The sequence below is a fragment of the Trichoderma atroviride genome, chromosome 4 (assembly GCF_020647795.1).
Source record: "Trichoderma atroviride chromosome 4, complete sequence".
NCBI lineage: Eukaryota > Fungi > Ascomycota > Sordariomycetes > Hypocreales > Hypocreaceae > Trichoderma > Trichoderma atroviride.
The window spans coordinates 2,908,368-2,923,199 of NC_089403.1; the positions used below are offsets into that span (position 1 = coordinate 2,908,368).

General features: G+C 49.1%; 5 protein-coding genes and 1 non-coding gene across 6 annotated transcripts; 4 read left to right on the top strand and 2 right to left on the bottom strand.

Annotated features, from left to right (window-relative positions):
• Positions 1 to 3,845: 3,845 nt before the first annotated feature.
• On the top strand, positions 3,846 to 4,434 carry TrAtP1_008302 (uncharacterized protein). The gene has a single exon (XM_066113862.1). The coding sequence runs from the start codon at positions 4,033 to 4,035 to the stop codon at positions 4,324 to 4,326; it is 294 nt and encodes a 97-aa protein (XP_065969951.1). The 5' UTR covers positions 3,846 to 4,032; the 3' UTR covers positions 4,327 to 4,434.
• Positions 4,435 to 7,136: 2,702 nt separating this feature from the next.
• Positions 7,137 to 8,093, top strand: TrAtP1_008303 (uncharacterized protein; the record flags this gene model as incomplete). The annotated part of the gene is made up of 1 exon (XM_014086660.2): positions 7,137 to 8,093. The coding sequence occupies one exon, from the start codon at positions 7,137 to 7,139 to the stop codon at positions 8,091 to 8,093; it is 957 nt and encodes a 318-aa protein (XP_013942135.2).
• A 208-nt stretch (positions 8,094 to 8,301) lies between these two features.
• TrAtP1_008304 (uncharacterized protein) lies at positions 8,302 to 8,535 on the top strand (the record flags this gene model as incomplete). Its single annotated transcript, XM_066113863.1, has 1 exon — positions 8,302 to 8,535. The coding sequence occupies one exon, from the start codon at positions 8,302 to 8,304 to the stop codon at positions 8,533 to 8,535; it is 234 nt and encodes a 77-aa protein (XP_065969952.1).
• A 2,022-nt stretch (positions 8,536 to 10,557) lies between these two features.
• TrAtP1_008305 lies at positions 10,558 to 10,646 on the bottom strand. The gene has a single exon. It is a non-coding gene; the product is annotated as a tRNA-Lys (tRNA).
• A 1,036-nt stretch (positions 10,647 to 11,682) lies between these two features.
• On the top strand, positions 11,683 to 12,476 carry TrAtP1_008306 (uncharacterized protein; the record flags this gene model as incomplete). Its single annotated transcript, XM_014086661.2, has 2 exons — positions 11,683 to 11,817; positions 11,874 to 12,476. The coding sequence occupies 2 exons, from the start codon at positions 11,683 to 11,685 to the stop codon at positions 12,474 to 12,476; spliced, it is 738 nt and encodes a 245-aa protein (XP_013942136.2).
• Positions 12,477 to 12,842: 366 nt separating this feature from the next.
• On the bottom strand, positions 12,843 to 14,157 carry TrAtP1_008307 (uncharacterized protein; the record flags this gene model as incomplete). The annotated part of the gene is made up of 2 exons (XM_014086662.2): positions 12,843 to 13,313; positions 13,372 to 14,157. The coding sequence occupies 2 exons, from the start codon at positions 14,155 to 14,157 to the stop codon at positions 12,843 to 12,845; spliced, it is 1,257 nt and encodes a 418-aa protein (XP_013942137.2).
• Between the last annotated feature and the right edge of the window lie 675 nt (positions 14,158 to 14,832).

The window sequence follows — 14,832 nt, forward strand, 5'->3', positions numbered from 1 at the left end:
TAAAAAAGAAAGCAAAGAGACTTTTTCCCCGGCCGACTTTTCCGTAGCGTCCCCACCACGCACTCAACGCTATCCAATGACGGCTGACGCGTGCACCATGTTTTATCCACTCCGGGCATGCTCAATGACCTTCTTTCGCATCCTCAATGGACTGCTCTTGCGCACCGCAGCTGTCCATTTTCTGCTTTGTAAAGATGTAGTGTCTGCTGAATGGGGTTATTGCAGTTGGCTATAATAGCCGCGAGGGAATGGCCAGAGATAAGGACCCCCGTCCAATTTGCTGTCATGGGACTGATTGTCAATGAAGACATGCTGGGAGGTGCTACTAGTGCCTATGTAGTAGAATACGCTGTCAGATAGTGTGTCGTAGCATCGAGAATTTGCATCAATGAACTTGTCTCTTGTCAAACAGGGTCATTCTCTTTTCAGAAAAGATATGCTACGTAGCATACTGCATGTCTCAGGCAGATTTCTCTCCTAGGCAGGCAGAAAGACGGGATGCGGGCCCAGGATCGCCAATCTTGGCTTGGCAAAACGGCCGCGCAAAGTGTTCCTGATGAACATCTTTGAGTCGAAGCGAAAAGCATTGCTAGTCGTGCCTAGGCAGCTACTAAACTGGGTTTTTTTTTTTGGTACACCTGGATGATCAAGGGAAAGAAAAAACAAGAAGGATATCGCGATGCGCATCTCGGCCGCTTGAGAGATTGGGAAGGTCATCCGTCTTGCACTTTCCCAGTGAAGCAAGCCCAGTTCCATTTTCTGAAACCCAGACTGTGGGATGGAAGCGATGTGGAAGCCGATTACCCGGACGGTAGGCCGATCAAGAGTCTAGACTAGCAGCTTATCAGCGTCGCTTGTTGGCCCCAAAGAGGCAGACGGAAGCCAGCTCGCACTGTGCCGCTGTTGATCTGTCGCTCGCTTATTGCCTGCTGCAGATTGGAAAAAGAAAAAAAGGCGAATCCTTCGTATACAAGTGCATTGTCAATTTTTAAAGTTAATTTTCCATGTAGCGTTATATCTCTTAGGCACCCGCATCTGGCCCTTCTCTTCTCCTGACTCCTCTGCCACGCTGCAAATAGCCTTGCAGAGCCAAGAACGAAAAGCGTGTCTGGGCACCCCTTCCAGCCCTCCTCGAGGCCGCCGCAGCCGGCTCGGCATGCTGATGGCGACGTCATTACGGGGCGCTGAGAGCGAAAAGACACTGTACAGTACAGTAGTGCTTTCAGTCTTCTTTCCTCGTCGGTATCCTCCTAGGCCCGTTGCGGCGACTGCTCAAGGGGCGTGCGCCTATTGGCCGACGCCCCCAAGGCAAGGCTGGCCGTCTGAACCGAAATCTCGCGCCTCGCTGACCAGCCGCGGCGTATCTGTCGTCACGTCATTTGCGTGCCCTTAGGCGCATGCATTATTGCTCTGCTTGCCTCCTCTTTTGGAAAAGACATGCCAGCAGAGCCAGTGGCATGGATAAGCATGTTTGAGTCGGAGGGAATGAAAAAAAGGTACCTGCCTCGGCATGTACAACTTGAAGCACATAGTATCTGCTTCAAGCTTGCACATCAACGAGCAGCGCAATCTCTCGAGAGATTTTAGATGCGCTATGATGGCAAGAGGCGCTGATCTGTACGTTGCGAATTCCCTCTACGAGCCTAGTGCAAACATGCTTACCCGTTAACCTCATGGGATCGGCGCAACGTCTCACATTATCTGTCTTACCTAGCAAATGCTTATTAGCACCCGGCATGAATAAAGAAGCATCAGAAAGAAGAGGTGGCCCGTGCCTTATGGATATCGGCACCGTTCTCCATCGCGAAACAGCCCGCACGGCAAATAAGTCCCGAATATCACAGCTGCCATCCCCCCTTCTCGACGGAGAAAATATCCTCTACCTACTCACATATACACCTACTATACTCGTACATAGCCCTAAGGCACCACGCGGCCAGATCTGCTCGTGCTCCGGCTACATTTTCTACAATAGGTAGGCTGCATGGACAGACAATACATGCTAGCCTCGCTCTAGGTAGGGGAGGCTGATTTGGATTTGCCGTTTCGAGGCAAAATACTCGGGCTCACTGCTCTCGACGCCCTTTTTTCGGACAATTCGATATCGTGGGGAAACGGCGAACCGTAGGCGATGCAGTTTCAGGCGGTAGTACGAATGCCTATACCTTACCAACAGGCATTAACAGGAGGCTATCCACGTACTCCCAGCAGCTTGTGCCTGTATAGGAGTAGTTCCTGGAGCCGAGTAGCCGCCTGGAGATCCTCCTTCCTTGTACGGCTGCCAGTGACTGACCTTATGCGACACCTTAATTTCTACGGCCCAATCCGTCCGGCGACTAAGACACTTGCAATTATGCTGAACCAGAGAGATGGGACGAAGCGAGAGGATTGAATATCGCCTATATGTGCGTGATGGCGCAATCTTGAGCTTTGGTGGTGATCGGCCTGGACGGCATTGACATGGCCAAAAATACAGCTGGCGAGATCATCTCCTTTTTTTTCTCGTTTCACCTCGTAATTACAACAACTATTGCTAAGAATAAACACTCGCCGCTTTATCCTCGTCTCTTCTAGCGATGAGAGGATACCAGACAATCCTCGTATAAGAGCCTCTGCTTCGTCACGAAGCCCGTATTTGGATAGAACGGCACCAGCCGCAGATGCTCCCGTATATCTGCGTGTGTGTATACGCATGCGCTTGTCGGAAGTTCGGCCCCTCTGGCTCCGGTGGATTGCCAAAAGGCCCTGGGATGTGGGCAATCTCTAGTAGAGAGGAGAAAAAGAGACTCTATTGTGGCCCCCCAGTGGATAGTAGACGCGGAGCTAGAATAACCCGAAGCAATAATGAAGCAAAGGCACAAAACCAGATCAAAGGGCAAAAACCCAAACGCAATCAAAGTTTCTGCACGGCCCCCCCTTCATCGGCAGCTACGGCACTTGGTGCCCTGGAGAAGCGACCCTTAGCGCTTGGTGAAGGATGAGGCCAGATATAGCCGCAACAAAGCCGCAATACCCGCGGAGTTACTCTGCCAGCCGCTGTAAACTGTTAGCAGCGCATTGTACACATGGCTTGGCAAGCATCGCCGAGAAATCCATGCGTGGGATGCGCAATCTATTGTCTCTTTTATTTTGATCAATCAATCTACTATACGCTCGCCTTGGCTAGATCGCTTTTTTTTGGCGCAAACAGTCGCATGGACCCTGAAAAGGGTAATTAATAATGGACGGATAACGCCATTCTTTATCTTTACTTTACCCTGTTACTTTATTTTATGGATGTTTTACTATGTCCTACTTTATTTCAATTTAACCTCGAACTGAGATTAAGCATGGCGGCGTGCTACCCCAAGAAAACTAGCACTAGGGAAAAGCAATTTAATGCGGTGCAACTGGATCTGCCATCGGCCGGACATGTACATGTAAAATGGTAAACCCGGCCGTCAAGCGCCGACAACGCGTAAACCTCTCAGCCATGGGCCAAGAGAAGGAGAAAACATTATCGTGCCGATTTACCCAGAATACCGGCTCCTGGCACGGATTCTTCTTTTATTTAGGGGGGCTGTTAGGGGAGGCGCAGAACAATGTAACTAGATTTAGAGGATTGATAAAAAATTACACAAACCTCACGCCCTCCTCAAAACCAACAAGACGCTCATCAGCGGGCAAAACGGCACCGGGGAGAAAAGAGAATTGAAGGGGAAATAAGGGAAAAAGAGAGAGAAGAAAAGGAGAGGGGGGGGAGGGGGGTGTGCGCAGCAAGAATTAGAAAGGAACATGGACGATTCCTAAAAAGCTGCTAAACGGGCACACGAGCAGGGCATCCATGTCGCGAATTGGCGCTATGCAGTCAGTGGCGGCAGGCTAAGCCTTTTGGTCAGCGAGTATTGAAAATAAGCTTAGGAGGAATTCTATGACCTTATTATACCGCCAGTCCCGTAGCGGCGCGGCGCTGATTATGCACGAGGACAAGGTGGTTTGGGTGGTGTTTGGTGTTGCACTGTGGGTGACTCGATTTTCGTTGCTTTTGTCGCAATGACAAAGAATGAGGAAGAATATGCGGCCATGATGAATCGACAGCAAGGCGAGTTGGCTGTCCACGGCACTCGGGCTCGGGAGCTCCTTAGCTCTGCGCTTCTTGACATCATCTTCACCTCTCTTTCTGCTGGCCAAAGGACCGTTTCTGACAAGCCCGATGCCGTCCATCCCGTCAGAGGCTTGCTGGTATTAATCATGCCGTGCTCCAGTCTATCGCCCTCTCCCGGCCCGGCGGCAGAAATTGAGACCGAAGAGGGACGTGTCAAGCCAAATAAGAAGAAACTACAGTGAGGTAATCTTGCAAAATCTGGGTTATTCCCATCTCCGAACCAGAAAAGAATGGGGAGGGGGGGTTGGTTCGCCCACCAAACAAGGTAAACACGAGTCATCATCTTTTCCTGGCAGCCCCGGCACCGAACAACCGGACTTTTTGAGGAGCCCTCTTCTTTTTTCGGGTTGGCAAACTCGCTGTTTTATTCAGTCGCCTTGGCGCGCAGCTGATGGAATCCCGTGCTTTATTCCCGGCTGTCTAGCCAAGCACTTGTAGCAAAGTACCAGCATATAGTCTGTCTTTCTGTATATATACACCCCACACCGGCCGTGTCTCTTTGGGGGGGGGTTGCCAATTGCCGTCTTTTCCATGGAGGGCCAGGCTATTGATGGCCAGGCCGCGCAGAGTTGCCTTTGCAACTTTGCTTGAACGTATCTGGAAAGAGACAAGGAATGGCACGGTATGAGTGTAATGTGAGATGAGATGAGATGAGATGAAGATGCAAATGCCATCTCTCTTCAGCTATTACTGGGATTTTACCCGTTTTGCCCTTTGCTTCTTTGTTCTGCGCAATAAGCTTTGTTACTTGGTAGTATTTTGCCTCGCTCTTCCGCCATGACTAGGGACCCGAAAAAGTATCCTTCTTTCAAATAACCAGCACGCGCGGCCTTTTCCTTTTGTCTTGCAAGTACTTTGTCACCGGCTTGGTAATGAATGCGTTCTCCCAAACTTTGTGAAACTGGGCGAATGAGCCGGAGGATTCACCCAGGCCGGCAAAGAAGCTGTTGCGAGATGGAAGAACTGGAGAACGAAGCCGATATCCGTCCGCCACACATATTGAGCCTACAGTATACAGGGCAAGACGGCGTTCGGCACGCAAGCCTGGAGGCTAACACGGCAAGTGAGAAGCCGTTTTTTTTCTTCTTCTATTTTACTACGATTACTACGGGCACTTTGTTGCGTCTTTTGTGTGGCGTGCATTGATTGCGTTGTATGTACTTTGTACTTTGAAGTGCTTGCGAGAATTGCTGATAGGCAGCATGAAGCAAAAGGACACGAGTACAGTTGCCAGCAGATGGATGCACCTTGACAAAGACCGTCGATGATACGATCATCTTCTTTCTTCTTCTGCCTCCCTCTTTTCGCCGAGTTGGGGTCAAAGAATAGAAAGTGTAGAAGAAAGGAAGCTTGTATGTTTAAATATAGACGTCTTTGTTGCGCACATCAAGATAGAGTACAAGTGGCTTTAACATTGAGACTTTAATTCCCATGTCTTCCTTTACGTTTTTCTATAGCATAGCGGCCATGGCTAGTAGGAGCTCCACATGCAGCAAGTCTCAGCGCTCTGCATCGCCAAAACAGCCACCCAAAGCACCCAGCAGCACCCAACAGCCCCGAAATATACCGCGCAGCAGGCAAAAGAAGCGCCGAATCTCACCCAGATTCCCAGCCCAGCGGCCACCTGAGACCTGCACGCTACCTGCACGCCCCCCGACGCCCCCCCCCCAAGTCTTGGTACCCCACAACGTCCCTGCGTCTACGAGCCGATTTATCCATCCATGACCACACCCTGCGCACTTGGCTGGCCCAACCTTAATTCTCCCTCTCTCCTCCATCTTTTTTTGTCCTCTTCCTTCTTTTTTTACCTTTTGAGGCTTATAGCTGCTAGTTTTAACCTTGTTCCGTGTGCAGACTCATCCGTTTCCCCCCGAATCTCCCTCCAGCGTGACGACAAAGGCGCAGCAGACGACGCGGTTTCTTTCAACAGGAATAAAACTACATCTCACAGCGCCTTGTTCTTTCACTCTTGCACCTCACCTTGTTGGCCCTTCCGTCGTCTTTATATATATATCCCTACCTCTATATATACACACACTCCATTGTTCTAGGTGAGCCTCCCATCGTTTCTTTGTCCCTCCAGCTCCTGCCTTTTCCTGGTCTCCTTTGCGACGACATCCGCGTGCCTCCACGGCAAAACCTGTGGTTTTGTTTCCCGAGGCTGCCTGCATGGATCTAGTGTTCCCATACTGAGGCGTTGGCTGTACTCCCTTTGTGCTTTTCCGCCTCAGGCTCTTTGCCCTGAATGGGCTGTATGACAGGGAAAAGGTGAGAAAGGAACAACGAGCAGGGCAAAATAAAGAGAGAAACAAGAGGATTCGGGAGAGCTCGGTCTGCGATTTCAGGGCTTTATGGAATGTGTGAGAATGCGGTTCTGTGCTCGGCGTAACCAGCACGAGCCGGGAGCAGCCAATGGCCAGTTACGACGTCCATGGTGACCGCAAACGCATCCATCCTTTTGTCGTGGCAAGTGCTGCGTCGGCACCGCCGTCAAATCAGACAAGAAGGGGCCGCAATGGAGGAATTTACTGCATCGAGCCAAGGCCCTGGCCATTTCTCTGCTCTGCGCTTCAGTGTGCTACTTTGTTTAGCGGGTCTGCCGAGTCTCCCATGCTGAGCCAAGGAGCACATATGATGCAGGCGGGCCCTCTTGAGCCCATGGATTGGCATCGACCTTTCCCTCTCATCGCAATTTCTCCTTCTCAGGCTTTTCAACATTTTGCATTCTTTCATTTCTGATGACAGCTTCATCTGACCAATATTCCCGGGTGTAATAAAACTAACACCTATATCCGTAGTCCATTGACAAACAAACAAGACTACAACTCAGCTCTATCGGTGACGCATCTACTGTCTTTGGTTGGCAGTAGTTGACAGACTTTACCGGCCAACGAGAGAACACTCTAGACTCGTGCGTCTGAGTGATTCGGCCCTCTTATTACTATTCATCAGGGGAGGAATTGTCCGCTCAATCGGACAACCGGTCTATCACATGTACAAAACAGACTCAATAGCTTCGGAGAAGATGGAGACGTACCACGGATATGTACGCACTCCGGCTGATGCCATCAAGCTGTTCGAGGCTTGCCGGTTAGGTCTTCTACCTCGCGTGCAACGACGACTCTCAGAAAAGGAAAGGCAGTCCATCAGATCCGGTTCAGTCTTTGTATGGGATGAGCGGGAAGCTGGCATGAGGCGCTGGACCGATGGCAAATCATGGAGCGCCAGCAGAGTATCCGGTAGCTTCTTGACGTACCGGGAAATGGAAGGCAAGCGAGGAGGCGGGTTTGGTGGAGGGAGACGAGGCAACGGCAAGACTCCCGAATCTGGTCGCGGAAGTGACGAAGACCACGACGATGGCGAACCTGAAGGATACCGATACAAGGCCGATGGTCTTATGAAGCAATCTTTCAGCATCACGACCTCGACCGGCCAGCACCTGCACTTGATATCTTACTACTCTCGACCGCAGCCTGGACAGCCAGAACTGCCGCAACCGACTACCGACCCGACTCTGCGAGGGATTGTGCCAGTCAAAGGCATGTATCCTGAGTCGAGCATGGGCGAGACAAACCAGACACCGGCACTTACGAGGGCCCCAATGCAGCAACCCTACATGATTGCTCCTCAGCATCACCATGCTCACCCAGGACATCAGCCTTACGCCCCTCACTATGCGCAACCTGGTTACGGATGGCCTCCATCACCAGTTGCTACACCTCCCTATGGGCATTACGCTCCCGCGCCTTATCCTCCTGCTGGCCACCATCTGCCTCCGCCTTACGCCTCGCCAGCCCCCCCGCCGCCGCACCATGGCTATATCACGGCAGCTCCGCCGCCACCACATCACTATGCACACGTTCCGCCGCCACCTCACAGCTACGAGCGCACTTCATTGCCTCCTCTGCAGAATCCCCCCGAAGCCACCCTCTGGGCCTCTGTACCATAGCCAGCCATACTCACAGGGACCCACCCCGCCGCGAATTCACGACTCTCCTCACCAACAAACGCTGCAAGCCGCTGCTCAAGCTGCTATTGGTGACGCCCGGACATTGGGTGACAAGAAGCCTCAGGGCCCTCTCCCGGCCTTGGGCCCGATTCCCAACGGATCCGGAGCTCCTCAGCATAACGGTCTACACACTCCTCCAAACCGGACAATGAGCGCTAGTCCGCCCCAGAGCTCTCACCTGGAGACACACAGTGCTGCTGGCGGCAATAAGGCGAGCCTGTCTGCTCTGTTGCATCCTACTCCGGCCCCAAACGCTGAGTCTGGCGCCAATGGCAGCGCCCATAGCAGCCCAAGAACAGGTAACGTCGCTCTCGCAGAAAAGGGCGGCGCGAGCGAAGATGCGCGAGCACTGAGAATGCTTGACCGAAAGTTCTGCATTTAGTGGTTGTAAATCTGAACCAATCTACTTTTCTTTCTCTTCTTTCTTCCCCTTTTATTCCTTTTTCTTCATCAAAGAAAAATCCAACAAAAAAAGACACAAAAAAATTTACTGCTCTTCGTCTATACTTATTTTCTCTCTTTTCTGTTCGTATAGAAATACTAGGGCTTTGGGAGTCACGATTCTGTTATATTTGATGCATTGTTCTGGCGTCTAAAGGAGGAGCTAGCGATATGTCTATTTGGACTTTGGTTTGGCTGGATTTCTGGGCCGGTGGGAAACTGGGAAATGGCCACAGTGGGGAAACCTCTTTTGGTCCTCCTGGATGGAACAAGGTTCTTTTGAGTTTACACGGAAATACTCGAGATGAGTATAGGAGTCTGTTCCTTTTGAGTACTGTATATACGATAGCCGATTGTGAAGAGAGCTATTCTTTGACTATCTCAACTGATTCCCTTATCTCAAGTGGCTGTGATTGTGTGAAGTGATGTAGCAAATCGATAGATATGAGTCACACATTGTCAATGAGGGAAGTTAGCCTTTTGCCTTGTGTCTTTTTTTTTTTTTTAATCTATGATCCTCAGACTTTTTTACAGTTATTGTATAAAGTTAATTTTCACACGTATACATGGCTTTCGAAGCCATATTACTACTAACTGATACGGGGCGTTGTTACATTTACATGTTTCGGTCCTGTATTTCATGCTCCTAGTAATTCTTATCTATTGATATGCTGCAGAAAGCAAGTGCCAAAAAGTTTAACTTACCACCACTATGTCACTGCTGTTGTAAGTGACATAGTATAGTACGTACAAATTATATAGCATTGACGGCTAGTGGATAAGCAAAAAAAGCCATGGAGTTGGAATTAAACAGGAAAAAGGTAAACTTCGGTAGCATAATCTGTGGGGACTCTTTTTTTTTTTTGGTTATCAAAAAGAAAAAGAGGCCGCGTCATCTCCCGGTTTGCGATTATTTGATACCATCCGTATTCGGCCAAATCCGTGTGAGCCCGCCGGCAAAGAAATGCCGGGAGAGGGGGGAAAAGAAAAAATGGACGAGGGTTTACGGGGGGAGAGAAGGGGGGGTGGGTGTTTTTTTTAATTTGCACAGGGGACGAGAATTAATTAAGATAGATGGATTAGATAGTCAATGCAATAGTTTGCGGAGAAATTAAAAAAAAAAAAAAAAGAGAGAGAGGGAAATTGAAATTGAGGGGAGAAGCGCATTTCGGGCCGCATTCGTGTGGGCTGATGATACGTTTGGGGAATATGACTGTTTGTAGTTTATGCATGCGAGTGGTGGCTTGATACTGAGGATAGCCAGCAATAAAGTATGTAGGTAAGTTCTTCGTAAACATGATAAGCTTATGATGGTGAAACAAGAGGCTTTACATTGTTGGGTTGCATTTCTCGGCAGCCTTTGTTGTATATCAAATTTTAAATTTAGGGCCTCTGTGTGCAATGTGCGGATCTGATCACCGTAGCAGATTGGCTAGATATAGCGTTTCTTCCTGAGAAACTGCATGTATATGCGCAATACATGCTCTAGCGCAACGCCATCTTGGAGTTGTTACTTTGTCTCTACCCTTTTGCATCTAACGCTGCACGTAACTATTAGCTGCGTTTACTGACCCGGCACTGAAACTAAAAGGTTCCAGATGAAATTTAACTCTAAACGGCGACACGTGGAGAAGCTGCCTTGCTTTATTCCAACTGTAATTTACACCTCTTTCTCCAGACAAGGAAGGTTTGGCCGCCGTGGCGTAACTTTAGAGCGGGCTCATGCAAGCAGATTGGCATAAAGCTTAAGTCAAGTAAGCTCTTACACGAGGCATACGCCACAATTGACTCATCTTGAGATGGATAGAAAAGTATAAAAGGATTTCTCTTTGAAGAGAGAAGAAAATTCTACGGAAAGAGATGCTACTATCTTATACGTCATGGTGAGAAGAACAGATACAAATGAGATACAAGAAAATGCAAAAAAAATTGAGATCCCTCAGTTTCGGGAATGTATAGGAAAAGCCCAATGCGGGGGTCGAACCCGCAACCTTGAGATTACAGAACGTGTGTCTTAAGAGTCTCACGCTCTACCGATTGAGCTAACCGGGCGATCACGTGATTGTTGACCAATTACGTGTCCCGGTTGAGCTGAGGGAGCTCGTTGTTCGGGTCGGCCTTGGTTTTCTATATAACCTTTAGACTACAGTGTTCCTAGCCATTTACCTGCAAATACCTGCAATTCTCTTGCTTTTGCATCTCTTTTCTCTTTCTACAAGTGACTAGACGCGGTGTACAGCGGCTACAAGTCCAAAATTTGCGGTTATTAGGCCTGACTTGAAGAAATAAGACTACATTGGATAGGTTAAGATCTTGAATGTCCGACCCATATAACGTACCTATTCATTCATGCTCATGCCTGAACAACCCAGCTTGGTCTATTCACTCTCTAAAAGCTCATCAATAGCTTCGTCATAAGCCATCATAAGCCATGACTTTGGTTCGGACTGTCTCACGAGCTCCCATAATGAGCCCCTGCTGTCTCCTCCAACATCATAGACAGTCTTGAGACCAAGAGGTCTCGTATCATGAAGATATCAGAAGACTCATCAACCGTATCTTCAACGTCATTGAAAGCAGCGCCATTTCCTTAGCAGTCGTCACTTTTGGTCTTTCAGATTTTTAATTTAGATCGCATGCGTCTGCATTTGTATAGCTATTGAGGTTGGTGTAACTTTATCTACTCGTCTCTTTCTGTATCTATGGAGCCATCTGTTAGTCGCCCATAAACAGCCTTTAAAAAAAAAAGAGCAAGACGGATAGGCGCAACGGCATCGAGAATTATTCACCGCCCATTCTCACAGTCAGGTTTCACATACCCCAATTTTTGGACCGGGCCCGTGCCTATATTTCTCGCCTGTTACTGATGCAATTTAGCACAAGCAACAGCTCTTTCGGGTTGGGTGAGCGTAGAAAATAAATGTGCATTTACTGCAGCCCAACATGGACAACGTCCAACCTGAAAATGCAAATTCGGAGCTCAATATTGCGTGAAGACCCGGCCCCTTCGTCATCATTGTGCCTCAAGCCTCAAGTCGCTCCTTTCACGAATATCATCACCTTGTCTTCTTCAATATATCCGCCAATAATGCCGCTGTGGACATGCGATTTCGAACAATGCTGCCGACCAGCTGTCCGCAAATCGGGTGACTGCCTGCTCTGCAACCGCCATCTGTGCTCGATTCATTTGCAGCCCAGCCATCACACATGCCCCGAGTGGAAGGTTGCCTTCATTCATCTGAATCTAGATGATGTATAACGATTGACCAGATAGAATAGGATGCAGATGCATATGACCCTGCGGCTGGAGTGGCCCAAGAGAACGAACTCGAGACGCTCATTGCGAGAGTCAACATCCGTGCTCTTGAAGATAGAGCTAGTCATTTGCGACAGGGCATGCCTTGCTCCATCACTCCTCTGACCAGCCATGACGTGAGTTCCATGATGGGAGGGATGAACCATCATATCGATATTTGCTTTGGTGACGGCATGGTATGGATCGCTCGCATCCGAAGGTCCAACAGTAAATCTCCTCCACCAGCAGTGAGAGATTATATTCTTCAGAGCGAGGTTGCAACGCTCGAATTCCTTCATCGCACGGATGTACCTATTCCCAAAGTCTTTAATTTTGAGCTCGAGCATCCAGGTAACCCGGTTGGCGTCGGCTTCAATCTCATGGAGGAGCTACTAGGCAGGGCTTTGCAATGGGCCACCGCAACTCTGGAACAAAAGAAAACCGTGATGCAACAAATGATGGAAATTTACATTGGGCTTATAAATATCCTTTTCCGCTTCTTGGCTGTCTTAATAACGACACTCCTGGTGCGTATTGCGTGGGTGCAATTGCCTAAGAACCGCTTATGCTTGGCCTACCTAGCTTAGCCTATTCACTCTCTATGATAATGAGTGATCAAGTGACTAAAGTACCGTATATGCGCGGGGCAATTCCTATCTTCTATCTAATATAGCGCGCTTCCCGACAATCTATGGCGCCTTTGGGTATCTGAGTGTACTCATATTGTTCTTGTGCTTGGCATCTTTGATCTTTCCTGTTAGGTGGAAACGAGTAACTGGCAGAATTGTCTGTAGATGAGGGGGGCAATCCTCCGCTTGGGAGACGAGATGCTATAGTTATGTTAGCAGAGTTTAGAAGAGTAATATATTTTGAGCGTTCCTACCCTGATTCAATAAAGCAGTGATATATGGTAGCGTCACCTGTCTAGCCTTGAGCTTTTGCTCGTTCGTCGTCTAGACGAAAAACAATCGTCCCGAGCAAGACAGTGCTGTAAGCTGAACTGCTGCGCCAACAGTCATACTCGCTGGAACTTCAAGACTTAAATCTTTGTGGCAAACCAGCTTGCCGCCAAAAACCTTTGCCTCCCAGTGGAAGCCGGATTCTCCCCGCACCTTGCTCCAAATACTCCCTGGGATATTGTTCAAGTCGCGATCGCCATCAAACCAGTCGAGCTCTCCGGTATTGAGATGAGCGTTAGAAATCTTCTCGATATCTCCAATATCGGTGCCGTGCATCGTTAGTGGTGTGGCGGGGATTTTACCGCCAGCCAGCATAACGACAAATAGGTGAACGAACTCGTGAGCGAGTGCTACGCTCATACTGGCTAGATACGTTGTCCAGTTTTTCATGGCTTGACGACGTTCAGTAGCGGTCGCGTTAGGACTCGTAGCAATAATTGCTGCTTTTTTGGCAGACACCACATTCTAATTCATGAAAGATTAGTCTTGCGATCAAGATGGACGATGTTTTATGCTGTCATACTTCTCCGTTCAAAAGAACTCTGGCGCTCTGGCCTGGATCGTAGTCGGCGATGGTATAGCCCGGCTGTAACCACATGCCGCGTGGCCGAACTTCGGCGTCTGCTCCTTCCAGGTCACGGTGGCCAAGAAGTTCAATGGTCGGAAATCGAGCTCTCAGAATGCGTAAGAAATGATTCACAACACCGAATGAATCAACACCGGTTGGTATGGGAGTGACGCTGGAACCTTGTCCATTCCACGTATTCGTAACCTCAGGATGGATTGCTCGAAGAACTTCATGGCTTTTGGGAGAAATGATAAGAGCAAATGATATGTCAACCACCTTCCTAACTACATGCCTGAACCTTGGGTCATTGTCCTGATTCGGAGTCCCGTTACCAAGCGGGTTGACTGTGATGGGAAACCCGAAATAACTGAATATAGTATTTGGGTTCTGGTGAATGATAGTAGGAATCCAGCTAGGTAAAAGGCCGTTAAATGCCTTGAAAGTTGCCAAAGCATCAGAGGCGCCCTGCTGCATGAGCCAGTCATTGGGATACTGCTGCTCGGCATCGTCTTGTCTGTACTCCTCGGGGCGAACTGCGGAGCTACTTTCATCGAGGAGCCATCTGAGGTGAAATATATCTTGTATCTCAAATACGGCTTTTGTGGCCCTTCCTGGAAGCGCGTTGTTGGTAGGCAAGTCATTGTACAGGCGAACCAATTGCCTGATGTGCAACTTTTGGGCTATTGTCGCTTCATGGGGGATTTGATTCCCTGGAGTCATGAGATTGTTGACTGTCGCCATATCGAATTCCCACGTGTACGTTATCAAAGCCTGAAGTCGCGTACTCGAAGGCGCGGTCGGGGGGGGGGAGAATAGAAACGGCGATAATGAGAAGAGGAAGGAGGGTGAAACAAACGCGTGTGAAAATTTTGCTTCTGCTGCTCTTAAAAAAATTTCAGGGCATCAGACATGGGATGGCCATTCACTTCATTGTCAGTTTGCGGTCCTTGCGCTGCCAGCTGGCTACCACTCGCGGCCGTACGTGCTGTCAAGGCCTGTCTGAAAGCCAGCCCTTATACCATGTCCCCAGCCACTTCCATTTCATCTTCAACTCTTGCTGCTTCGTGCCATTCTTGTTGGACACTTCCACGGTCAAGTTCTGGAGCGCGAGAGCTTAATAGTCTTCGAAGGCTTGGATCGCGGCTGCCGAAAGACATCCAAAGCTCATCCTTTGGAGACTGGCAAGATCCAAGACAATGATAAGTGCTGATATTCAAGTTTGTTTCTTCATCGCTTATTCCTTGGTCGAGGGAAATGCGGTAATCTGTTATGCATACTGGGCACGAATCCTGCTCCAGATCGAATTCAACAGCTTCTCCATCGTCTTGAAGATAAGGCTCTCTTGGCTGAACGCTTAGACAGTCGCGCGAGCGCCCTGGAAGTTTGTGCTTGATATAACAGCAACGTGGGTAGGCT